Below are 26647 nucleotides of genomic sequence, written 5' to 3'. Positions count from 1 at the left end.
TAACACTTGCAAATCTCAATGAAAATAGTACAAATGTCCATAAAAGAAGCAACCGGGTTCTTGTATTGTCCAAAAATATAGCGCTGTGACTGAGGGGAGAGTTCGCAAGGTGTGTGGTGTCTTTCGGGTGGGAGTGGACGGCTGAATCAGCCCCTACCATACCGCAGGTGGCTCATGTTGGAAAGTTTGTAGTTTTGTAATGTTCAGTGTTCAGTTCTGGTTCTGGGTCCAGGCTGGTCTCAGCTCGCCATCAAGTTAATCCTTCGTTCTGGTACCCCACTGGGCACACCTGGTACCCCACTGGGCACACCTGGCCTGCGATCAATAAACAGGTCCATCAGTGTAATACCCAACATTTAGCTAGCTTCTAGGTTCATCTCTTTAAATTACAAGTAATGCAGTAAATACTTATTACATTCAGTTGTACAAATACATTTAAATAAACACTTGAATAAATACCTGTTTAGATAAATAATCTGTTGGCACGGCAATTAATATATATATATATATATCTCAATAATCAAAGCAATATGCATCACACCAAGAAGACACAGACAGACAACTCAGACAGACTCACCAAATTCCACGTTTTCCTGCGCGCTACGAGTCCAGCATCAGCGGCGGTTGATAAAGCGTCTATTCACATACACGAGTTTAAAACCGGCGACATTTAAGATGATTAAAAAGCGGATGTTTGTTGCAAAGCGTACCTGGTTCAGCCGTCCTGTCGCCTCTCCCGACCCCGTGCCCGGAGAGGCACACAGGAAGCTGATATTGAACCGGCAAGCGTGTGATTGGCTAAAGTGACGCAGTGCGTGCGTGACGCGTAACATACGTAAACCACGTGACAAGAAGTATTGGGAGTTGTAGTTTTTTTTCCTATTTGCAATAAAAGTACGTGGGTTACATCGACACAGTGGGATTGATGTCTTTACCATCTGTAAAGACATCAGATATATTTACACTATACTTATATACTAATACAATGTGTATGCAGCAAAGTGTGAGAGACTTATTATTCCTGCTTAGGCCGCAGTTATTTTATTACTTTGTTTACGGATTTTTAAATGAAATATATTGCATAGGCGGACGGAATATAAATATAATTTCAATTTCAAAAGATGTTTTCTTCCGGGTTTGCCCAAAACGCACCACGGGAGGAGGGGGGGGAGACGCGACGCGCAGGAGCGTGTAACAGTAGATTTAGCGTGTTTTAGACAGAACTGACGCTCAAGTGTGCACCCTCCCCCACCCACCCAGTCACGGCAAAACGCGCTGAAGAAAATGTGGTAAACGGGTTTAAAATGTGTATTTGCGATATAAAGGCGCACAGCAGACGGGGACAGAGCAGCTCCGTCGCAGACTTCCGCAGGAGTTTGGCGATAAATTGCTTTACGCCCTCTTATCTTTTGACTTAATACCGCTTTTTATATTTAATTTACTGCTATTTTGCTTTGTTGGCGGTACTTTATAACATTTTTTTTTATAATAGTTTATTTTACTTATATTATATAAATCAATAATCTAAGTGCGGCGGATCCGTAAACAAAGTAATAAAATAACTAAGGCCTTAGCCTCAGACTGTTTCTTGTGCAATCCGCCATGTTTGAAGCAGCAGTGTGAAACGTTCATAGAGATGCATCAGCCAAAACCATGAAAGTCGTGAAGAAAACCAATAACTATAACTGACTCACTCACTACCGGTAAAAACATTTATCACATTATAGAGTCCGAATACTTTTGAATGAACGCTGATTTAAGAATTTAACATTTTGTGGTTTAACCACATCTGAAAAGTCTTTGATGTGCTCCGGACTTACAAGTGCGGTTAGATCAGAGCCTTCACTCGATAATAAAAGCAAGACTTAACCCAAGATTCCCAGACTACAATGAGACAAAGAGCCCTCCATGCTTTATCATTGTTTTCTTCTTCCTTTGAACTGTCACCTGATCACGGCAGATTCAATGACAACAAAATCCTCCCCAAACCAGCGTGGACTAATGCCACTTGTGCTCTGTCTGTGGTAGAAATGCCCCAGCACAACATGGAGAACAGCCGGAGCCAGTGGCAGACGGGGCCACGGGAGCACTGGGTCAGCCACAGCCCCGCCTCCTCGGGGGCGGAGTCAGACACAGAGAGCAGCAGCACAGAGAGTGAGAAGGTGAGAGATGGACGGGCATAAACATAAATGAAAATATACAGGGCTGGGCCATTTGGCATGGTCTTTCAAACAGGGGAAGCTTATGTATTCATTCCCAAATCCTGGGAAATTGGCAATTTGCACAGAATCTATTATACTATACATTATTTTACATTAGTATGAGTTTCTTTCTTTTCAAATGATTACATTCAGGAACAGTGTCTAGTTAGTTCAAATCAGTTTAATAGCCTATCCTCTAATAGGCCTAGCTGTTATTTATAGTTTTTCAGAAGAGGGACACACACCCCCAAAATGTGCTCCCAAATGTATTATCATGCACCACATTTCGGTTTTGTATCTCAATCAATTATATAGGATCACTATCTTACACAATAACTTTCACAATAATAGTATAAAATCCTAAAATGAATTTGATTGCTCAGCCCTGTTACGTACTATATTTTTCCCCCCGTCATTTTATCATATATCTTTCAATTTAGTTACAAATGACAAACACTGTTGACTTGATACAATATGTGCTCTTTAGAGAAGGTAGCATTAAAATGATAAGCTATTTCAGTTCTTAATCGATATCAAAATTTTAATATTCAGATATAATATTGAGACATTTTGAACCAACGATGACTTTGAGAGATAATCTTCAAAGATGATGAATACATATTTTTACATGCTCAAATCCTGAGCTGTATATACTTATTTTGTGATCGTCATTCTCGGATGTATGTAAAATATTAGTTGTCGTGGTTATGTAGTTGATGTCGTTTGTGCCCTCGTCTGCGTGCGCTCTCTCAGTCCTGCGTGAGGCGGCTGGAGTCGGGTTTTCCCAGGACTTTTCCGTCGCCCTCCAGAGTCCAACTGCGCATCACCGAGATCGACCAGCAGAGGGAGGAGCTCAGGATCGAGGTACACATCATGCCACCTCAACAACTCAACACTAATAACCCAACACAATTCATAATGCCCACTGTCTAAAAGCATGTCCCTGCTGCTGTCACGTCTACACGGTGTGGTCCTGCGCGTTGGTCTCAGTGCAGTGGAATGTATGCAGTTGTGGTCGGTGTGAATCACATGAGCGCTCGATGTTGCGTTCTTAGTTGCAGTTGGAGATCGCGTTGCTTCAGGGCGAGCTGCAGACGGAGAAGAGCCAGCTCCAGAAGCACACACACAGACTGCAGACGCTTCAGCAGGAGGCTCGGCACAAGACTCGGCACAAGGTTCACCACAAGGCACAAAGGCACAAGCTCACGGTAAGAGACTAAATGTACATGTATACGTCTCATAAGTTCAATGGCAACTTGGTATAAGCCGTTTTCTGTTGAGAAATATGTTCATTCAGTTTCCGATAAGCTGACTGATCTTAAAACGGTTCAATCATGCTTCTGACCCTTCTATACTCGGAATACGTGCATTCTTGTACGTGTTTAATCGAGTAAATCTATTCATTGCAACACATTGATTTATTGAGATAACAATCAACTAGTTTAGTTATTGGTTCATCGTTACTTGTTCTATCTCCAGACTCCAAAACATGCCATGTGCTGACGGAAGAGCTTATGTAATTCAGACTGGGCTGATTACATCAAAATGATTCAGGAAGGAAAGGAAATCATTTAGTGCGCAGATTCTTCTTCTGCGTCGCTTAGAGGGCCAAAGACGCAGCTGGAGACCGTTGTTTTGCATCCACACAGAGTGACAGAGCGAATCCACTGGTCCATATTCTAATTGTGATAATTGTCATAATTGTGATAGGTCAGCTGATACGCAGTGAAAATGTGTCCTAACGGCAGCATGTAGAGGTTGAAAAGAAGGGGACCCAGGACTGACCCTTGGGGCACTCCACAGGTCAGGGGCATGTGGTCTGAGACACGGCTACCAATTTCGACAAAGTACTTCCTGTCTTCCAGATAAGACTTTAACCAGTTTAGGGCAGTGCCAGTGATGCCCACCCAGTCCTCTAGTCTCTGTAAGAGGATCCCATGATGGACAGTGTCAAAAGCAGCACTCAGATCTAACAGAATTACGACTGAGGCTTTGCCCGTGTCTGTGTTCAGGCGGATGTCATTTGTCACCTTTACAAGAGCGGTCTCAGTGCTGTGATGAGGTCTAAAACCTGACTGAAAAACATCAAATGAGTTGTTTATTAAGAGGAAATCTGTGAATTTCCTTTTAAGTGATCATGCCCCATTGTTGTGTACTGGATGCAAATGTTCTTTTCCTGTGAACTCCAGGAGCGAGAGCGGCTGGAGCTGGAGAGGAGCAGAGTGGAGGAGCTGAGGAGGACGTGTGAGGAGAAAGAATCACTCCTGCCCACCCAAGCAGAGAGCCAGAGAGAGCAGCTCAAAGTGCAGCTACAACAGGTCAGGCCCCGGGCCGGAAATCTCACACAACTTCTTATTAAGGAGGGATAAGGCCGCAGAGGACGACAAGAGAATGTTTTTATTATGAAGTTTATTATGTTGGCTAAGAACATGTTGTGTGTGAGCTTTGGACCAGGCTCCGGGCCAAAACAAATAAAGAAGATCAGATGCAGAGTGCCAGTGTGTGGGTCGGGTCAGTAGAGCACAGTCAGGTACAGACATGTGTCGAATCATAACGTAATCATTACATGGATGCACTGGTTAGAGTACCATTTCTTAGCATTTTGAGAATTACTAAAATACCAAATTTACCAATAATACAAATCATTAGTATCATTAGTATCCTGTCGTCATCATGTTTGTGAATGTGCATGTTTCAGACGGTTCACTGCAGAAAGTGAATGGATTTCTTACATACAGAGAGGACAGCATTCACAAATAAAGAATACTTTTCACTAAAGTAAAATACGCACTCATAATTATCATTGTCATCATTACAGCACCACCTGGAAAGTAACTCAATACAAATATACGTTACTGTAATTAAGGAGATTTAAAAAAGAAAACAACTGTACTTGTACTTGACATTGAGTAAGTTCTAGCAATGTATTTGTAATTAGTGACATTTAAAAACTCTGAGTACTGAGTAAAACACATGTCTCGTCCCACAGTTGTCTCACTGCAGTATCCGTTTCTTCACCTTCAAACAAACAACCGATGATTGGCCAGAGCTGCTACTTTATTTATCTTTGTTTTAAATATTACTAGATACTAGGTTTGCAGTACTCTTTGCACCACTGTTTAAATGCATTAAAGTGAAACAATCTTTTGGAAAACCTGCATTTGGTGATTCAGTGCAACATAAAACAATGAACAATGAACAATGATAAATCAACCTATATAAGTCAAAAAGAGAAACAATTTAAATCTGCTATGGGATAAAAATAAAATATAAACTGGAAAGATGAATTTACAGATGTAGTTCAGAAAGAAAGTTATAGCTAAATCAATGCATGGAAATTGTATTTTAAAAATGTCCATTTGACCCTTTGATTCCTGTTGAATTCTGGTTTATTTTCTATTATTCCTTCACACAAAACAAAACTAAATCTCACACTTTGTATTCTGCAAATAAGTATAGCTAAGCCATAAGCATAATAGTCTGATTGTCTTGTTTCTTGTTGTTATCATGATGCTCCACCTACAGTCAAAACACACACAGTGCACCAACCACAATATTTCAAAATCCATATATTTTGAATGGCAATTTTCCAAAGCAATTCAAACCAGGTTCTCTACAGTCTCCGAGGCCGTGTGTTGACAGCACGTTTACATCTTAAACCCACACTGCTGAAGGAGTCTCCTGATAGTTTTAGTATCTGTCAGACTGGATGTGTCAGTGAGGTTTGCCTGCACACGCGCTCATAAACACGGACTTGATCTGCGCACGCCTGCTCCTGGAGGCGGCTCGTAATCGCTGCAAGGAGATAGTTGTGCTTGCTGTGTGTGTGTGTGTCTGTGTGAGTGACAGATGAGCTCACATTACATGGCACACGTTGACTCAAACTGGTTTGTAAAATGTGGCGTAACGCTTCAATCAACAGAGCTCATCCGTCAGAGGAACAGACTTAAAATGTGTTGTTTTAGCTGAACTTTGACATTTATTTATTTTCTTTTATTCACATCCCAGGCTTCAGTAATGTTATATTTTTTTCAAATGTATTTTTTATTTGGCTCACCACATTCATCCAGAGAACAGCAGCAGTTTGACAAGAGCCTCCTTAAACCATAATATACTGGAAATAGCTCAATTCACACCACCACGTGCATGTTATGTGTAACATGCAGAATTTAACAATCAGGGGGAGCTAGAGCTGCACAATATATTGAAGCGTGGAGCGTGCAATAAGAATATCACACAGTTGCGTCTTCTTTTGTAATTATTTAATGTATTAATCATTCATTTGTTGCACAGATGGGCTTGTTTTGACTTTTGACCAATCAGACACGTCGCATCATATTATATCAAATTAATGATAAAAACATGTTTTAATACTAATTATAGTGCAAAATGCAAATAAATCAAATATTCAAAAAATATGGCCTATAAGACTAAAAAAAATGTAATTAAAAATCTGATATAAAAGAAGGGAGTGTCTGCAGTGCCGCGGCGCGTGGCCGAAACTGCCATGTTATTTTTGTTTTGTAGGTTAGGGTTAGGGTTAGGGTTAGGGTTAAGGTTAAGGTTAAAGGTGGTATGGACGATTATTTTCAGCGTCGTCACAAAGGCGCCGGTCCAGCTGGCAGCCCGGTGCAACACTCCGCTCTTTTTTCACACTTATGTGCTTTATCTTTTGTATTTTGTAAATATTTTTTCTACTTTAGTTGTACGATCGGGACACGCGCTGGAATCGCTTAATTCAACTTGTTTCGACTTGTTCGGCTGGATTATTGAGTGTTTTTCGTTGTGTCGTCGTGATGTGCGCTAGCTTTGAGCTAGCCCCCCCGGCCCCACCGCGCTCCTCGGCCACAGCCGCCGTATGGATCGGCGCCGGTGCGTTTATACAAAGGAGGAACTCATGAAACTGCGGAAAACCATCGTCTTACCCGGAGATTGTCACGTTATCCCGGCGGACATCCTAATTTTTCCCCTCCATCCCTTGTTGGGAAATGGGAGGTTTTGTCTATAGGAGTTTTTGTTTATAAGAGTTCTTCTATTGAGAGTGTTTTTTAAACTTCCTATATTCTGTGATCTGTCCTTTTCCTCTGTATCTACTGCGTTGTATCAATGAAATTTCCCCATGTGTGGACAATAAAGGATTATCTTATCTTATCTTATTCAAATCAATATGTTATGTTTCATATGTTGAGAATGTTTCTACCAACAACCTGCTCCCCTTTTCAACACTGCTACTGCTCTAGTTGTTGTAATTTTAATAAAGGTTTTCTCATCTTAATTACATACTATTTGCTGTAACTACAACGACAATTACGACCTAATATTTCTGCTGCCATGACTACTGCCTCTAGGGCTGGGCGCTATTGAGTAAATCCAATAAAAATGTGATAAAACATGTCTTTAAACGCATTAGTTGAGATTTAATTATCAAACAAATATGACATGTCTGTAAAATGCAGAAATGACACCTTATACCCTTATTCTTAAAAGTTTTTTATTTTTATTATTTTTTTAATTAGTATTTTTGTTTATTATTTTGTTTTCTAACAATAAAGGTTATAGTCTATATTCAATTTGGATATTAATATTCATTTTTAAAATATTAAGATAAGATATTCCTTTATTGTGTACACATGGGGAAATTTAAATGTTTTTATAGGTTATGCACTTTTAAAAAAATTGTTCCTACACTCATGGTGGTGTTTTTTTGGCACTCATGGTGTCCATTATGTCTATGGTAAAAATGCATAATTTTTTACATTGTTGTTTTTTAGGAGCGAGAGGCGATGGAAGCAGCAGTGAGAGCCTTTGAGGACTGGGAGTTCCAGGTGCTGGAGAGAGAGAGTGGTCTAGGAGAGGAGGATGAGGAAGAGGAGGAGGAGGCAGAGCAGAGGGCACAGAGAGAAGCTGATCTGGAGAAGGAGGTCTCTTGTCAGCAGCACCAGGTCAACACTGCTCAGGTACAGTGCTTTTCACTGTTTCACATACATTTTGTTCAGACTATAGTAGCACATATTTTTAATTTGATCATTTTAATTAATAAATGCATCTCAATTCCTATAGTTCACATTGAAGTGTTTCTTGTGCAACAGGATATGTGCTTTTTATGTTCATATGTTTACATTTAAATAAGAGACAGTTAAGACATTATATTTAAGAGCACAGACATTATTTGTAGGATTTTTGCTTTTTTAAATAGAGCAAAAACCTCTCAATGAAACCCGCTCACACAACCTCAGTTCAGATTGGACAGAGTTCCAAGCTGTGGGAGCAGCATAACAGAAAGCTCACTTTCCCCAATCAGTCTGTACTCGAGGGACAGTGAGCAATATGTTTATGACAACGCAGAGGGATTTTGTTGTGCTAATGTTTAATGTTTAGCTGGTTAACACTGCTCCACTCCTCGTTGTGAAAGGAGCTTCTGGTGTTTTGTATACACCAAACATAAGGCCTCAGTTAATTAAAAGTACTTTAGCCTGAGCATTGTATAGTTGATATCAGCTGTGTTAGTGATCCAGGGGCAGCAATCAAACAGTAATTAATTGTTATCTACTTATTAGTTTACTTTGCATGTGCTATTCCCATGAAACCAATATGTCAAATATATTCTCAAGGAAATGTAATTAAAATAATCTATTCCAATTAGAAATAAGGTGGGTGTGGCTGACCAGCTGGAATGGACTCTGCACCAATCACATGACAAAATATGAATAGCTTTGGGATTATTTGCAATATTTGCAAAAATTGCATCAGTGGGATGGCAAAAAAGGAAATCAGTGGGTGTGAAATGGGGGTAAAGAGTTGAGAGACATTCATACAATTTCCAGAACTAGAAACTGCCTTTTTTTATTTTTTTAAATGGCCATTTCTTTTGACATTAATCCCAGAAATATGGATTTTTAAAGAACATTTTTGTTTATTTTTTTTTACTGTGCTACTGAAAAAAACAATTGCAAACAAAGAATAACAATGGATCCTTTTTTTTTAGAGTCCTATGTTTTGTCCTGTTTATCTTCTTTTGTTCCTTTTTCTTGCTCGTTTCTTGAGTTGTATATATTTCTTAAAATTCAAATATTTTTTGGTTTAGTTAATTACCGTAATGTATGAACCAGGTATGGATGGTGCAGATGTAATGTGTGGAACTTGACCTCCTTTGGTTTGGAGATAAATACAGAAAATAAGTGCTGCAACTAACAATTATTTTACTAATCAATTTATCGCCACTTGATTAGCCACGTGGATTTGAGAGTTTTACTAAATTTTACTCAGATTAAGCTAAAGTGACGCATCTTGGCAACATCCTGATGATGAACTTTACTTTTTGATCCAAAACACTAGTTACACCTGTTTTGTAAACCTTTTCTCTCAACATATTGTGTGTTTTGGAATCAGAAAACAATTATTCCATTACTAAATACGTTTTACACCTAATATCTTGGTAGACTAGTGTTTTTATGTGTTTAAAATGGGCACTGTGAACTTCTTGATTGATACAGCTATGGTCTTGCTTGATATTAATGACAAAAATTTGCAGTTGAATTTCCTTAATCCTGTTACAAGAACTTTCTACACTTGAAATAATCTTTCTGTAATAACAAATAACAGAGGACTTGACCAAGCCTTTATATAACCAGCGTCTCCTCCTTGACTAAACAGCGCTAACAGGAGCCTGAACTCTTAACCTCGCACTTCTCAGCATCAGCCTGTCAACGTCACATGACTTTTACACTCAATTACACCAGAGGCCCTCCCGTCAGCGCGACAAGGGAGAGAGGGAGAGAGAGGACACTGGGGTGCTGGATTCACAGGGCATTATAAGTGTCTCGGGACAAGCTGCCACTTCTCTGAGCCAAGAGCTGAAACGTGCACCACCTACTGCGCGTCAAGTTAGCGATTTATAGACTTGCTTTGGGTTGAATTGTGTGTAGTCGCTTTTTGGGCACAGAATACAGTTGGGGTTTGCCAAAATTGCACAATACCTTACTTTAAATGTGATGTACCGCTCTCCAGACGGGTTCAGAGCCTCTTTCCCAGACCAAGGGCAAGAGAACATGAACATGGCTTGTGTAGACAGTGTGAAAGTGTTACAGACTAATGTTGCAAGGGTCAGTTCTGGATGCAATATGTAAATGTACAGGAATGGCGTAGATTGATGGATTAAACTGCAAATTGTTTAAAATAATACAGTATATATCGCTTTTTCATATTTGCATTAGGGCTGCAATAATTAATTGACTAATCCTGACAGTTCGACTATGAAAATAATGGCAGTTGTATTTTGATTATCTAGACTTTATACAAGCTAAAATACACACAAATTACCTTTTTTTTAAATAACAAAGATGGTGGTAATATTAAATCAAAATGTCAAAAATTAAAACACGTTGAGATTTTTAGCAATAATACATTTTATTCGTAAATATTCTCAATCCAAAATCAACATATGTCTACCTTTTATTTGTTAATGCATTTGTAAAGTCTCAATGTACAATAGAAATAATCATTTGAATAGTTGACTAATCAAAAAGGTGATTGAAAGCTGACTATACTAATTAGTTGTAGTCCTAATCCGAATGCAAAACTTTGACGGAAGAAACGAATTATACTGCTTTTTAACTTAAATTACTTTGTGGAAAAAATATGTCCAAATAAACTTCCAATTAACGTCTAATTATTTGTGGTTTCTTGTCTTTGTGTCACTGCCGAACACGTTCATACTCCCCCTGCTGGTGATGAATTGACTCTGCATTTTCTTCCCTCGGATCGATATCATTTGACATAGATATTAGATTATTCGATATCTTTTGTGTGTGTCCTTCAGGAGCGGGTGCAGCAGTTGGACAAGCAGCTGGTGGAGATGGAGAGAGAGAAGGAGAAACAGCTCAGCGCTCTGAGGAAGGAGAGGAAGGAGCTTGTGCACAGCGGTCACACGGTAAGAGGACTTCTTTGTAATGAGGGAAGAAAGTGTAGGCACGTGTTTCAGCTGGTGACTTAAAATATATTATACTGTTCTGCTAAACGTTTAAGATTTTGGATGTTGATGGCTATTTTATGAAGTTTTAAGTTTGGGTAAACATTTTTAAATCTGTCAAAATCTATTTTTTTTTTTTTTTAACTTTACATTGAGTGAAAGTGAAAGTATTTGTATGTACTTGTAGTCAAAAGTCAGAGATATTTAGTTTTGAATAATGCGTTGAATGGAGAACTACGTAACATTTTCAACGTCCCTGTGATGGTTAAATATTGTCTTTTCGGGGGGTTTGAAGTGACCGTCGTCGCCCCCTGCTAAATGTTTCATGGCTGGTTCTGCTCAAAGACAACTCTCCTGAGAAACCCTGGCTCTTTTTATTCATTTGTTTGTCAAAATAATACAGTATAATCACATATAACATTTAACATATCCAGTGTATTTTCTATGAATTGTCGTATTACTACTCAAACTGCGTATGCATCACCTCTGGCGGTCAGTAGGGATGAAACAACAGTATCGATACTCGGATGTTAATCAATACTGAAACTAGTATCGAAACTAGATACTCAATTGAAATATTTTGGATTTGATACTGAAAAAAAATCTTACAAAGAACAATACATAGCACATAGCACACATTCTATTAAAAACACAAAAACAAAAATGTTCATGTGTAATCAAATCTTAGTATTGAAGCTTTTCCTTTAGTTTAAAATGTTATTATTATTACAACACTGCTGAAGAAGCTGCTGGTTGCTATGTGTCGCTGTCGGCATGAGGCATGAGTCTGATTGGTCTCTTAGTATTTGATCAGGAGGTCAGCACAAGGTCAGCACAAGGTCAGCACGAGGTCAGCACGAGGTCAGCAGGTCAGTAGACTTACTCAACCTCATTTGGTCTTTAGAGCCAAGTAATCATTGACATTTCTGTTGTCTTGATGCTTGATACGTTGACTTTTGTTTTTTTCTATTCACATCTTCATCCTAGTACTCAAGAAGTACTCAAGCTTGTTCTTTAAGTAAAAGTACAGATACAGGGTCAAACAATTACTCATGTAAGGGAAAGTATCACATAAAAGTAAGTAAAGTAAAAGTATTGAACTACCAGTTAAAAAAAATATTTTCAGAGCTTTGGGAACTATTGAAATATCAAAAGTAGAAATCTTGATAAAGAATTGTGCTCATTTTTGTTCAAAGTAAGCAGCTGAATGGATTACATAATTTATCGAGTCATTTGTTTTCAGTCCAGTTCACAGATTCCTGCTCATAAATGTAGTAAAGTAAAAGTATGTGATGTAAAAGCTACTTAAGTACTTTGACTTCTGTACTTTCCACTACTGCTGCGTTTTAAATAAATGATTTGTCTGCATGCCAAGTAAATTCACTTTTCATAATCAGCTGTTTCTTCAAGTTTGCAAACCAAGTTATCACAGATCCAACATGTACAGTCTCTGCAAATGTTATAATCCAATCAAGATTTATTCCACTTAAATCTAGACACAAAAAATCTTCTCAAACAATAAATTGGTAAGATTATTAAGCTTATTTGAAGAAGTCTTGATAAGTAAAATGAACTAAAACAAGTGTATTTTTCTACTTTTAAGAAGGCGCAGTACTCCATTCACAAGCACACGGTTAGACACTGCATTACACAACACAGTTATCTCTCCCTACTTTTCATTCCTCTGCGTTATCACGGCGAGGTTTGATTCCCTTTGCCAGTAATGAAACCACGGTTATCTGTCTTTTTTTTAATTTATTTTTTTATCAAGCTTTTGGCAGACGGTTTAAAAAAAAGAAAGAAAAACAGGGTGGAGACTCAATCAGGGCGGTTCATCTGGCATACCGGAGCCAGGGACGAGCGAGAGAGGGGGGGGGGAGAGGGAGAGGGGTGGAGTCAGAACTGACGGAGTGACTTTTGCACATGTGAGACGGGAGATCGGAGCTGGCGAAGCTTTTCGAACACACGGTAAGGACGATAAACGCGTCTGAATGCGACTTTCTCTTCCATTTCGATTAAGGTAAAGCTCAAAATTCCGCGGAAACAGAGGACAATTTAAAGCCTCGGATTGTCATGGCAACGGCATTGTATACTGGCCCATTCATTCAGCATTCTGCGACCAGCAACATGTGATCTATCATCGAACAATCACATTCTTTGTATTGGTGAACGGTGTGTTGATATCTGTGAGTTTATAGGATGTAGACTGTGGATATGATTGAAGCGTGAGTTAACCGGGGGAGTACATGTGTCTGAGGGATGGGAGAGACTGCAGGGTCAGATAGTGCAGCCGGGATCATTCTAGGCTCATTTAGAAGCCTCCGGGGAAACAACTGTTGTCTAGATGTGACTAAAAGAAGCTGCATTCTTGCTCCGTGACAGGAACTGGGCTTGAGACTTGAAATCGTATGTTTACAGTTTGCAAAAAGCATGACAAGCACACAGATATCTCACAAATGTCGAATGCATGTCCAGTGTTTGTACAGTATTTGCATTTCAAGAGCTTAAATGTTTTATTGGATCTTTCTTTGGCATCACGGTTTATTTTTATTTGTTTATTGCATGAAAAGGTATATCCAGATTAGGAAAGTCTTCATGGATTATATTAACTGAGAATGAGGGTGTTGGTCATATTTGGTAAACATCCATCTATAAATGATGTATATTGAGGTATAAACGAGAATTTACCAAGCCTTTTTTAAAGTCAGAAATGGATTAAATAAATGATAGTATGTATATAGAAGATCAGGGTGAACTCCGTGTTTTCTGTGCTGTGTCATAATTAGTGTTTTCATGATGCTAATGTTTCATATCAAGCTGAATTCTAATGCTAAAGAAGAAGATAATAGTACTTATTCTAGTTCTGATAAAGCTCTAGATCATTCTGAAACTGTTCAGGAAATGTCCTGTTTTTTCTAGTATCAATATTTGTTTTAGTATCTCCATTTCTGCACCAAAATACCACGATAATAAAACACTTTGCATATACAATTCAATTCCTATCTTTTTTAATAAAACACCCACATTAATGTTGACACGATACTAAAATTTTTATCAAATTTGATTTTGATACCAAGCAATACACTCAATTCTTGAAACCAATGACAATGACAAGAATAAAATGGGTTATTTTAATGTTAAGATTTTAGACTATGAACTGACGTTTTCAACACAAAATACAAGCACTTTATTTGTTTTTCCATGTGGTTTTTATACTACTTCTGATGAAGCTCAAGATCATATTTTAGTATCAATACTTGTTCAAATGAGTATCTAGTTTAGATACTTGTTTTTAAGTATCAATTAGTGTCTGATATTTGATACTTTTGACAACCTTTGCTTTGCCATCCTGCTCTTTCGTGCCACGTTTTTCTCAAACCAGTTTAAATCACACAAACACACACACAGACATGCCTACACACACACCTTACACGCGCACACACACGCAGAAACACACACAGACACGCCTACACGCACGCACACACACACACACACACACACACACACACGCGCGCACACACGCACAAACAGACACACACGCACAAACACACACACATTTCATACTAATCCCATTCTCGTTCTGCAGGTTCTCAAGGAAAAGAAGCCGCTCGCCGATTGGTCCAACATCACCGGCTCCGCCCCCTGCATGATGTCACTCTCCCCCATCAGCGCCCACAAGTCTCCTCAGGTATGTCCCTCGTCGTTACCAAGGAAACGCCGCGTGTTTACGTCTGCTTTACGAGTAACGGCTGTAATTATCTGGGAACGTTTGTCCAACTCGCTTGTTCTTGTTCCCAGGATCCTCTCCGGGAATCGGCCAGTCTGCCCAGGAGAAGGAGCGCGCATCGGAATAACAAACTGACCGACAGGCCGCTTTCCACGCAGGGTGAGTGTTAGCTTGTCCAGTCGCTAGTTTTGTTCAAGTATTTAATTATGTCAAAATCTCAGCTGGCGGGCACGGGGATAATATTACGCTAACTAGGGGAAAGAGAGGATCTATTTTTAAAAGATTTACAAACAGAAAGTGCACAAGTGTTGAACTTTATATTTGTAAGATTACTAGAAGACTAGATTTAGGTCCACATTATAACTGACCCTGTAAAATGATCTGTCAGTAAAATGTTCAAAATGACAGAATCAGATCTAAATACTAAGGATTTGAAGTCTTACTGACAAAGAATAGGCAAAAAATGTTGAATTTCCAGTGCAGAAATGTCACTTAGTTAGCTTATGTATTACAAAATATGGAGAAAATACTTACAAGTCTGTAATATAGTTGTAGATAAATTGCAAAACTATTGTCCGGTCAACATTTCTGTATTTGTCCAGTAAAACCTAAAAGATTGTCTCCATTGAAGTCACATCATGTTCCACTTCACTTTTGCCTCCTGTAAGGAATTTAAAATGTATTTATTTACACACTTTTAAAAAGCTGCAAGATATATCATAATTTAATTGACTTGAATGGTGGAAATGAGCAAATCAAAACAGCTGCAATTATTTAAAGTGCCCATGACAGGTTTTTACCATCTCCTAATTTTGACTTTTTGCGGTGTACTTGTACCTGTCGAACCTATAAATTATAGTTTTACACCAATCGAGCAGGAACTTGTGGAGAAAATGTTGAAAAATCTGTAGAAAATGACAGGAAGTGACATCACAGTAGGGACACTCATTCCAGTCAAGGTTTATGCATAATTTACACAAAGAAACAACCTTTTTGACAAACTAAACATTCATTCAACAAAATAAAGGTGCTCTCATATATTTGTATTTGTCAACAACAACAAAAAATTATGGTTTGTTTCTGCCCAGTGTTTTTTGGGTAATGGCCTAGTGTGATGTCATCAATTACATCCAGGAAATGAAATGATAAATTAAAAAAATATATAGAAAATATAAAATTTAAAAAAGAGCTATTCTGGAATAACATTTTTATGATTTTTAGCTAAATTTAAAATATATAAATCTTAACTTTATTTTAGTTCAATGAGTCGTCCAAGCTGTCATAGGCACTTTAAGTACATAATTTCTTTACTTATTGTGTACAGACCTGCTAAACACTATAACTTGGACCTCTACATAATTAATATTCAGATTCTGTTTTAAAAGTCTCCAGGAGAAATTACACAAATTATGAGCTGACAAACTGCAATATGTATTTCAGAACATGTTTGTACTGGTCTAAACTGCAGGCCTTCATGTTGATAGAAATGAATATGTTTAGCAGTTCATATTTCCATCTTCTCTCAAATGCCAATGTCCCTGGATGTGTTTAAAATGTGAACTTTGAACATAATCAGAATTTTAAATCCTAAATCCAATCCAACGCTTATCAGGATAATTAGATATTTCTCCAAAATCACTCAATAGTTGTTTAGCCCTCGTCCACATAGTCGCTAATGCTCTCTCTTTTTTCTTTTTCTTTTTGGGAATTTTGTTTTACTTTGAATATGCTGTAATATTTATTTTTTTTCTGTTGAGGTCTGTTTGATGTCTACTTGTGTTTTTTTTATTTTATTTTTATTTTTTTAAATAGAATAAAATTAAATAAAATTAAAAAATAATAATAGTAATAATAATAAATAAAAAAAAACTCAAGAGCGTGCTAGACTTGGTTAGGCTTAAGTTTTAGGAGCAAGAGTTTAGAAAAAGGGGGGAAAGAATAAATAAATAAAAAGACATTTCATTGGTATACGTGTCCATACTTAAACGCCCACATACATATACATATATATTTACACACATGTGCTAATGCTCTTTCTAATGACTGCAATCGAGTTCCACAGCGTCTTGCCTCGACAGCAAAAGAATAATTTCAGTTGATTTGTCTCGACAGAAAAGACGTAGAACTTTGAGCCATGTTTAAATTCTGAGCTGCTCTCATGACATCGCTCGTACCCGTTTGTGTTGCCTCGGTGATGTAGGCTTGTACAAACGTGGCTTTGTTCAGTCCCATCCCTTTTAGGCAAATGGAAGGTGTGCCACAGTGAACAGGTGCGTGTTTTAGTGAGTGGAAGCTGGATTTACCTGCGTAGACCAGATATGTGGGTGAAAGATGACCTAATACAAATAATGTGTGTCGTCAGTTGGAGCAGTTGGTTTTCAGAAAGTTTAAAACCGCCTGTATACAGTAGCAATGATATTCAATATGATATTGAGTCGTTTGATACGGGCGTCATGATTCAATGCGCTGTGTTGTTATATATTTTGGTTTGGAAATTTCAGTATTTTATAATAGTTTTCGATATTTTGGAATATAAACGTCTCCCAGCGTGGATCGATAAACGTCCATGCTCCTCAGAGGCTTACACCTTCAACAGAAGTGTGAATTATGGTTCAATTACTTTTTATTTTACCCAGGAATGAGAAAAATATTAATTATTAAAGACTCTAGATTACTTTTGGCTTTATATGTCAGAAATGAAGGAATTCTTTTCAGAAATTATCTTAATTTTTTACTCCGAAAACGGTCTTTCAAGAGATTTATTTGTAATATAACATCATTTGAATGATCGGAAAGAAAAGAGCTTTGGGAGGAGCTTCCATCGGCTGGAGAAGAGGGAGACATCACATACAGACACGAGCCAGTCAGGAGGAGAAGACATTATATTAAGAAATAAATCATGAAATGCACAAAATGGAAAGGTCTGATAGTGTGTTTCTCCCAGCAGTACATATTAGGTTTATTATAAATATGTTCCACAGGTTTAAAGTTCAGAGCTGTAAATCGCAGAAATACTCATGATTTATCACATAGAGACACATTTACTGCCGTCATGCTGTAGTTTTTTAAAATCATTTTTCAAGTTAATATTATAGGTGTTGAGTATATTTTTCTAAATGCCACAAATAACATACACATTTTTATTTTATTCTTAAATGGAAATTGAATTAAAAGTGTGACCCATGCATCAATAAACGTATTGAATTGTGACATAACTGTATAGTTGCATCCCTAGTGTGCAGCAGTTTGGCCTCGTATTAGCAGTGATTATGATATTTGTTTTGGATTTGCTGTACTCCTGCTGCTCCTTATGCATCAGTATTCAGCATTAGTACACTCAAAACTCAAATACACAAACAGAAACGTGGGAAAAGTAATAAAGCATTTACTTTCACAGTTTTCACTAGCCATAACCGAGTAGATATAACTAATTCTATATTATAGAGCTCCATGAAAAACATGTTTTAGTGGTCAGATTTAAAGTAGAAGCAATTATCTTTAATGATAGAGCTCCCCCTGCTGCTCCCTCATGAGAATACACTGTCAGAGAACGGACCACAGACACAAGAACTTTTTTATCTTTTCTTTTTTTCTTCTTTTGTTTTATTGAAATAAGGCAGTATTATCACATACAGAAACCTTTATCGTTGCCAAAAATGTATAAAAGAGTCAGGGTTTCTCAGGAGAGTTGTCTTTGCGCCGATGTTGGCAAATGTTGCAAGACTGGTTTTCCGCCCAGCGACAGCAGGGGGCGGTGGCAAACCGTTCAAACGCCCCAAAAATACATATTTAAGCATCACAGGGACTCACAAAGACGTGTAAGAAGGTAAAAGTGCTACTTAGTTCTCCTTTAAAGTATTAAGCCATATGTTTATAGCAACATGTGATGGAAGAAATGTAGGAACACTTTTTTACATTGGTTGGCTGTGATTTGTTCCTTCTTTGCAATAGTTTGGAAAAGCTAGAAAAGACTTGGATCTTTTGTCTTTCAGGTTTTGTGAGAGACGCAGAGAGTCTCATGATCCCAGAGGCTTACATCTCCCCCATCACCTCGCATCGCCCCAGCAGCAGCGTCTGTAACGGCAGCATCAACAGCCACAAGTCTGGGATCAGTAATGGAGGGCCCCTGCACACGCCCTGTAACAGCACCACCAGCTCCAGGGCCGCCAGGTCAGAGCACTTCTGTAATACCTTTGTCAACATGTTTGTTTGTTTGTTTGTTTGTTCGAGGAAAGGATATTGATGACCATTTAAACAAAAGTAAATATGACAGATTGTAGTCTTACACAGACTATTTACAGCTGGACAGAAACAGGCAAAAAGGATTGATCATGTTCGTACAAACGTTAAACAATAAATAACATGAGAGTGACAATTGGAACACGATTCATCTGTATTGCACATCAGAATCAGAAAAGGTTTATTGCCATTGTCAGTGAACATAATTCACAAACATAGGAACTTGCTTTGGTGCAACATAAAACAATGAACAATGATAAAATGATAATGATAACACATTGCACTGATTCCATTGCATTTTATTCAGGAGATTTGGTTGATAATATTAACATTGACATGTGCTTTTACCGTATGTGAGGAAAAACATGTGGAGAATGAAGGAAATTTAAATTGCATTATTCATTGTCCCCTCCCACTCACCCCCGATCCCACATGTGTCTTAAACTATTGCATTTGTTATTTTAGGACAAACTTTATCATAACCAACACGAAGCACACTTAAAAGACATTGCCCGTATTGACCACTCATATCCATGATTTGATCTTTCCTGTCACTTCCATCCATAGTAGAAGTGTGCTCAACTTATTATAGCATATTCTAATGCAAAATATACATATCAACTAACATATTAAAAATGTTAATAAATGCATTAAACGGGCAAATAACTAACTTACTGGACAGGGATAATACTGGTCATTTTAACTTTTTACTCACATTTTCAGACACAACGGGTAATAAACAAATCATTGTAAAGACATGTTTTGGTCATGTTTATCCCATATGCTAAGATGTCATGCTTGTATTTAAGGTAGGCTCATGTTATGTGGAAGGCCCCGCTCACATCCTTGTACTTTGTTGCAATTATTTTAAAAAATGGTGTTACAGTTTATTGCAAGTTCGGTTCTAAAATGTCACATAGCCACTTATACAAAAATAAAAATATGTAAAGGAACATTTTCTTCTTGTTACGATAGGTCACTAGGAACTTATCAGTTCTGCAGTTTTGAACAAGAAGTCAATGGACCCGTTTCTATTACTGAGCTGTTTTTTTTCAATGTTGTGGTTCATTCATTCATTTAAGTTTTCGTTTTCATGGCTCCCTGTTAAAACACAACACAAAATGAACTACAAACAAACACAGGATACTAAAACATGCAATAAAATGAACCAATATATAAAAACACATTTATACATACAATATGAGATAAAACTATATAAAACAATGGGTAGTCCTTGACCAGTTCTTCTTTAAAATCATTAAAAGGCATAAATTGATTGAATTAAAAAAAATTGTTCCACAGGAGCAAAGTTGTAGAAAGCCTTTTTCCCTGTCTCTGTGTTAACATAATGGGATTGTAAGATAAATGTCCTGAGACCTCAAACGGTGAATACTTGAACTGATGTGCAATAAACTGGATAAATAATCAGGCAAAATGCAAACTAGAGTCTTGTACACAAACAAAAGGCAGAGCTGTTCTCGTCTTGCATCCAATGATTGTCATTCTACTTTAGAATATAAATCACAGTGGTGAGTTCTGTGTCCTCCTCTAATGAACCTCAAAGCTAAATGATAAACTGAGTTCAGAGGTTTTAACACTGCTGCTGTAGAATTAATATATATAATATCACCATAATCTAGAACTGAGAGAAATGTAACCTGGATTAACCGTTTTCTACTATTAAGAGAAAAATAAGTTTTATTTTTAAAGAAGAATGATAATCTGCTTTAAGATTATTTGTCAGCTCTTGTTAAAGGAGAGTTTATCATCGATCCAGATGCCCAAGTACAAGTAATGGGGTACTTGTTCAATCACACTACACTCAATCATAAGAATAGATTTTTTTGGGTTACTAGAGTGTCTTTTGGAGAACAGCATACATTTTGTTTTATTTGAATTAATAATGATAATCTAAAATCATCACAGTTTTGTGTCCAGGGTGTACCCGCCTAAGGCCCAAAGTCACTGGGATAGGCTCCAGTCACCCGCATCCCTAACAGGAAAAAGCGGTAGAAAATGAATGAATGAATGAATGAATGAATTGTTGTATGGAGTGAAAATCCTCATGAACACAATGTAATATGACGATCTTCCTATGTTATAGTTCAAGACTAAGCACCTGGAAAAAGCATGTCGCCTTTAAAATCATCATCATCATTTTGTGTTTTTCTTTCAGCCCTCGTCTGTTGGATCTAGTTGAGATGGAGAAGAAGCTGAGAGAGGCCAAAGCTGAGAGAGAGCGTCTTATTAGAGAGCGGGTGAGTGTGTGTGTGTGCGGGTGAGTGTGTGTGTGTGCGGGTGAGTGTGTGTGTGCGGGTGAGTGTGTGTGTGTGTGGGTGAGTGTGTGTGTGTGCGGGTGAGTGTGTGTGTGCGGGTGAGTGTGTGTGTGTGTGGGTGAGTGTGTGTGTGTGCGGGTGAGTGTGTGTGTGCGGGTGAGTGTGTGTGTGTGCGGGTGAGTGTGTGTGTGTGCGGGTGAGTGTGTGTGTGTGCGGGTGAGTGTGTGTGTGCGGGTGAGTGTGTGTGTGTGTGGGTGAGTGTGTGTGTGTGCGGGTGAGTGTGTGTGTGCGGGTGAGTGTGTGTGTGCGGGTGAGTGTGTGTGTGCGGGTGAGTGTGTGTGTGCGGGTGAGTGTGTGTGTGTGCGGGTGAGTGTGTGTGTGTGCGGGTGAGTGTGTGTGTGTGCGGGTGAGTGTGTGTGTGTGTGTGTGTGTGTGTGTGTGTGTGTGTGGGTGTGTGTGCGTGAGTGTGTGTATGTGTGCGTGTGTGTGCGGGTGGGTGAGTGTGTGTGTGTGTGTGTGTGCGGGTGAGTGAGTGTGTGTGTGCGGGTGAGTGTGTGTGTGTGTGCGGGTGAGTGTGTGTGTGCGGGTGAGAGTGTGTGTGCGGGTGAGAGTGCGTGCTTGTTTTTGGGTGAGAATGGGTCGTGATGTGTGAGAACACCTGGGACAAGCACGGACACACTGCATTAGACGCCATTGGGCCCCAGCCCTCTTTTCAACATATTTTTGCTGTATAATTCTGGAAATTTGTCACAAAAAGCGTACAATTGCCACTGCTAAATATGTATTATAAATAAATAAATAAATAAATATGACCCTGGTAATTTAGACCTATAAAATAAGTTCTAAAATCCTCATGATGCTCTGGAAACTAGAACCATAGAAAAGACTAATTTAATTACAATTCCAATGTTTGTTTAATATCATTTTAAAATATAATATACATATCCCCACTCCCAGAATTGCGCTGTAGGGTGATGACACATTCCCATAAACCGTCACTATTGCTTCATAACATGGCCTAGACCAGATACTCAAACATTTATTCTCAAAAAAACCATGAGATACACAAAAACACCTAATCATAATGCTTTTATTTCTTTTAAATTCTCGATAAGCTTCTGCTACATTAACACGGTGAATGAGAATCCGTAACGCTTCGTATCGGTCACACGTTGGTTGTTTATCCAGGAGGAGCGACGGCTGCTCTCGCTGGAGGAGAAGAGGCAGAAGGTGATCGAGCTGAACTCCCAGAGAACGGAGCCCCCTGAACCCGAGTCTCCCCTCAAACCCGAGCCTCCCGGAGAGACGACGACCAGCCCAGCGCCCGGTTCTCCTGAGGTCAGACCCACAGACGTGCACCGCGTGACACAGACGGGGCTCAGAACATACTCGCACCCCACAAAGAACGCAACTGTTTTGTGCCAACTACTAAATTACATCTGATTTAATATTAAAAATGACATTCTTTTGCAGCTTCATTGTTTTTGAATTGGAAACAGCAGTTTTCTCAACACGATTCCAGTCAAATGTTGTATGTAGATGGACATTTAATATCAGAGCTCATTTTTCCCACTGTACATGAAGTGGGAGTAGTCAGAAAACACTCACATGACATTTGTTTTACACGACAAGGAGACAAGGAGTGTTGGCGAACTGTAATTCAATCGAAATGCATGTACTTTTACTGCATTATCGCTGCTGATATTGTGATCTATATAGTTTGAACAGAATTACAATACTAAAATCAGAGGCACAAATGGGCCCCCACATATCGGTCCGATTTTGAAACTGAGTCTGCGTGTGCTCAGTTCATCCTCAACCAACAACCAAATGGAAATAGAAGAGGCTAAAAATAGGGTTTTATGTTTACGCATGCAACAAATGATTTTATATACCAGATAAATACATTTTCGCAAGATTTTTATGAAAGCAAGAAGTGAATTTAATAGGATGAGACGATACCGCTACTTATATTAAGATACAGTCACCTTCAGACCTTTCTATTTTGTGCATTTTACTTTGTTTGCATTTTGTTTCTTTTGCTCATTTATTGGGCTATAGGTCTGAGCTCGTTATTCACGTCAAACATAAAGCAGTCTTGGAGTCTTTAAATGTTCCTATTTTGAGTCGATTTATGTAAAATAAGAAGTGACGGAAAGATATAACTCACCTCTGTTAGAATAGAGAGATCCTAGGTTAGGTTGAACGATTTGCTTCTATTTTGAGAATCGTCCCATCCTTACAACTTGAATATAACTCGACATAAATAGCGGCTCCATGTGGAACCATCCCTGCCACAGATAAATGAATTGCAAATACTAATTTCAGTTCTCTATGTAGCAATGTAGATTCTAACTAAATGTGTTTGTTTTTTTTTCAAACTGATCATATCCATGTTTTTGAATGATGATAAATGTGTACTGTTCCCAATTTCACGACTAAAGGAGCAGAAAATGTCCATTTAGTGGGCACAAAATATATAAAAAACATTCTCTCTTGCAGATGCATATTTTAAGAATCTGCATTTTAAGCGCCACATAAACGGCCTTAACCACATTAAGCCTTCTGAATAGCACCAGTCTTACCATGGACAAAAATGCACGGCCTCCTTTTCCATCGCATGTTTATAAAAAGTGCATCTGTCTCCACAGCTGCGCAGCCTGCCGCTCTTCCTCTCCCCGAACTTTGACCTGCGCGCCCACATCGAGTCCCTGGGTCACGGGGTCGGGGGCTGCATCGACCTGCGGCTCACGTCCCGGCGCTGTGCGGGCTTCCTCACCAAACGAGGAGGCAAAGTCAAGACCTGGAAGAAGAGGTGGTTTCTGTTCGACGTGGACCATAGACGACTGGCCTACTACACAGGTCAGCCTGCAGAGGGCGCTGTTTGCAGAGGGTCGTTGGGACAGTGCAGACAACATAAAGAAATGACTGCTTTAAGCACTTTCATATCTTGATTTTATAAACAGAGAGTAATGATTCACACTAAAGTTTTGTCAAGGAATTTAAAAAAGAAAAAGTATAATTTCTTCAATTCTGTTCACAATTGGGTTTCTAAACAGTCCCTGTTTTATTATTTTGCAGATTGTGATGAGAGAAAGCTGAAAGGAGTCATTTACTTTCAGGCCATAGAAGAAGTGTACTATGACCATCTTCGAACTGCAGCCTCTGTGAGTAAAGTATATATTTCACAGTTACACAGGTTTTACACAGGTCGTCATTTCAAATGTACTTGATTATTAAATGTTTGTCATGAACAAAATACTTTCTGTAGTTTGCACTGCTGTCCTGCGCAGCAGAGCTACAGAATGTTGTCATTACAGATGGAAATTAGCTCTGAGCTACATCCAGTGTAGTTACAGCATTAGCTGCTCATTAATACATGCCGTCCCACTTAAATACTGCTCATCATATTGTTACAGCATAAAACAAATACAGCAATTATACTTATTGAAAACTAGAAAGACTTCAAATGTCTTAGAACTTACTGTGGCTGTATTCCTTTAGGATTAATCAGTTGATGGTGTCTCAATAAACTGTATTTTTTAACAGTTAATTTGTGAGGCTTTATATGGTCCCCAGATATGAGGTAAACATGTTCAAATCAAATACAGCTATTATTACTTGTGTTCTTATTTACGTAAACATGGATAACATGGTCAAGTTATTTCTGTTCTAGTTGAACCCCACATGAGTCTGTTGTTTGTATTGTCAGTTTCAAAGCTTAAATCCATCTGGTCCAAAGCTCTGCGCCCTCTCTGATCTGAATGGTCACTACCTAAAGCCCAGGCAGCTCATGCACCAATCAGGAATCAGGAATCTGCCTCTGCAGCTCAGTGAGATTCTGGAGGAGCTGAACATGAGCCATGGCCTGAACACAAACTGAGGAGGAGAAACACTTGATGTGTCTCTGCAGGTTTAGGCTCTGGCAACACAGATTCTGTTGTGATTGTAGTTCCTTTTTGAAAACCTTCAAGCTCAGGTTACATGCGTTTCTTTTTAGAGGAAACATTGCTTTTGATAACAACAATTACTTTCCCAATCCTGCTTCGCACTTCTGAAGAGGCTGATGCTCATACTTATCCTGCATTCTTCACTTGTAGCAATCTCTCTTGTTAAGTTTTTATTTGAGATTAAATTAACTCATGTAACTATAGACCCTAAGTGATCACCTGGTGTATAACTTCTCTCTGCCTCTGCTGCAGTCCCCGCGGCCCCCGCTGACGTTCTGTGTGAAGACGTACGACCGCCTCTTCTTCCTGGTGGCCTCAAACCCTGTGTCCATGAGAATCTGGATGGACGTCATTGTCACGGCAACAGACGAGCACAACCGGTACTGACCCCCATGATACTACTACAGTCTATACTACTGAGAGGACGGTGTCTACCTCAGATTTACGGCAAGTCGTGGTGAAAACTGTTACACAAAGTTGCAAAGACTTAACAGCAGAACTGCCATGAAGTGCATATGTTGACTTTGAGCTCCCTCTTGTGGTCAAACCCAACACTACAGGACTACGCTACACTTCAAGCAAACAGAGTATCAAAGATTTTCTACTATATTTTGTGATTGCTAAATATGATCTTTTGTTCTCCTCGGATGCATTGTACACTTTTCTTTTCTTGAATAACTTATTTTTTTGAATACTTACATGTATTTGTAATGGAAACGGATGAAGACAAATGTGTGCATTATTAAATGTTTATTCATAATACTGAGCTCGTCTCTTTGGCTTATGTTTTTACATTTTTGTTCCTCCAAATACAAATATAGGATCCACACTTCATTTCAATCTCTGAAAGAATATGAAGTAGGTTAGGGATCGTCTCAAAATAAGTTGAAGCTGAAAAAGACTAAATATTTTTCGTCTGGGGGGGGGGGGGGGGGGACCTACATTTCGTTTTTTTGTTGCTTTGAAGCTTCAATACATCGTTGAGGCAGTAATTGTTTTGAAATGCTAAAAAACTCTCAGCAACGAGCATTAGGCCAACATCCATGACATCAGATGACTTTGCTTGTTGTGAAATGTAAAGCGCATAGCGCTTTACAGCAGCCAATCAGAAACTTAAATCACTTCCTGGTTGAGCGAGTTGAGTCTGCATGGTGCTGGCGTAGCGGTTGAATGGGATGTGTCGTAGGGCCCGTGGACCATGTGGATTGAGTAAACAAACATGCGGGACAGGTGACATTATTTGGAGAGTTCATAACTGCTACTGATAAACATACCAAAGGATGTTC

The 26647-nt window shown here is 38.7% G+C and overlaps 1 protein-coding gene across 2 annotated transcripts in view; it reads left to right on the top strand.

Moving 5' to 3' along the window:
• Window positions 1-26127, top strand: part of phldb3 (pleckstrin homology-like domain, family B, member 3) — a 49563-nt gene extending 23436 nt beyond the window's left edge. The window contains exons 2-15 of one of the 2 annotated variants that reach the window (XM_072460868.1): window positions 2029-2162; window positions 2955-3065; window positions 3257-3409; window positions 4391-4519; window positions 7973-8158; window positions 11020-11130; window positions 14765-14857; window positions 14968-15055; window positions 18889-19066; window positions 21312-21393; window positions 22600-22749; window positions 24063-24273; window positions 24493-24578; window positions 25614-26127. In XM_072460868.1, the coding sequence (XP_072316969.1) occupies window positions 2029-2162; window positions 2955-3065; window positions 3257-3409; window positions 4391-4519; window positions 7973-8158; window positions 11020-11130; window positions 14765-14857; window positions 14968-15055; window positions 18889-19066; window positions 21312-21393; window positions 22600-22749; window positions 24063-24273; window positions 24493-24578; window positions 25614-25748 (1847 nt within the window). In that variant the 3' untranslated portion in view covers window positions 25749-26127. Of the gene's footprint in view, window positions 1-2028; window positions 2163-2954; window positions 3066-3256; window positions 3410-4390; window positions 4520-7972; window positions 8159-11019; window positions 11131-14755; window positions 14858-14967; window positions 15056-18888; window positions 19067-21311; window positions 21394-22599; window positions 22750-24062; window positions 24274-24492; window positions 24579-25613 lie in introns of both variants that reach the window. The other variant, XM_072460867.1, reaches the window with a different exon arrangement.
• The last annotated feature ends 520 nt before the right edge of the window (window positions 26128-26647 follow it).

This window comes from Eucyclogobius newberryi, unplaced genomic scaffold, assembly GCF_026437365.1.
Source record: "Eucyclogobius newberryi isolate DKJ021-1_F unplaced genomic scaffold, fEucNew1.0.hap1 SCAF_3, whole genome shotgun sequence".
NCBI lineage: Eukaryota > Metazoa > Chordata > Actinopteri > Gobiiformes > Gobiidae > Eucyclogobius > Eucyclogobius newberryi.
Note: the sequence above shows the minus strand (reverse complement) of the source record. Positions and strands in the feature narration are given on the sequence as shown.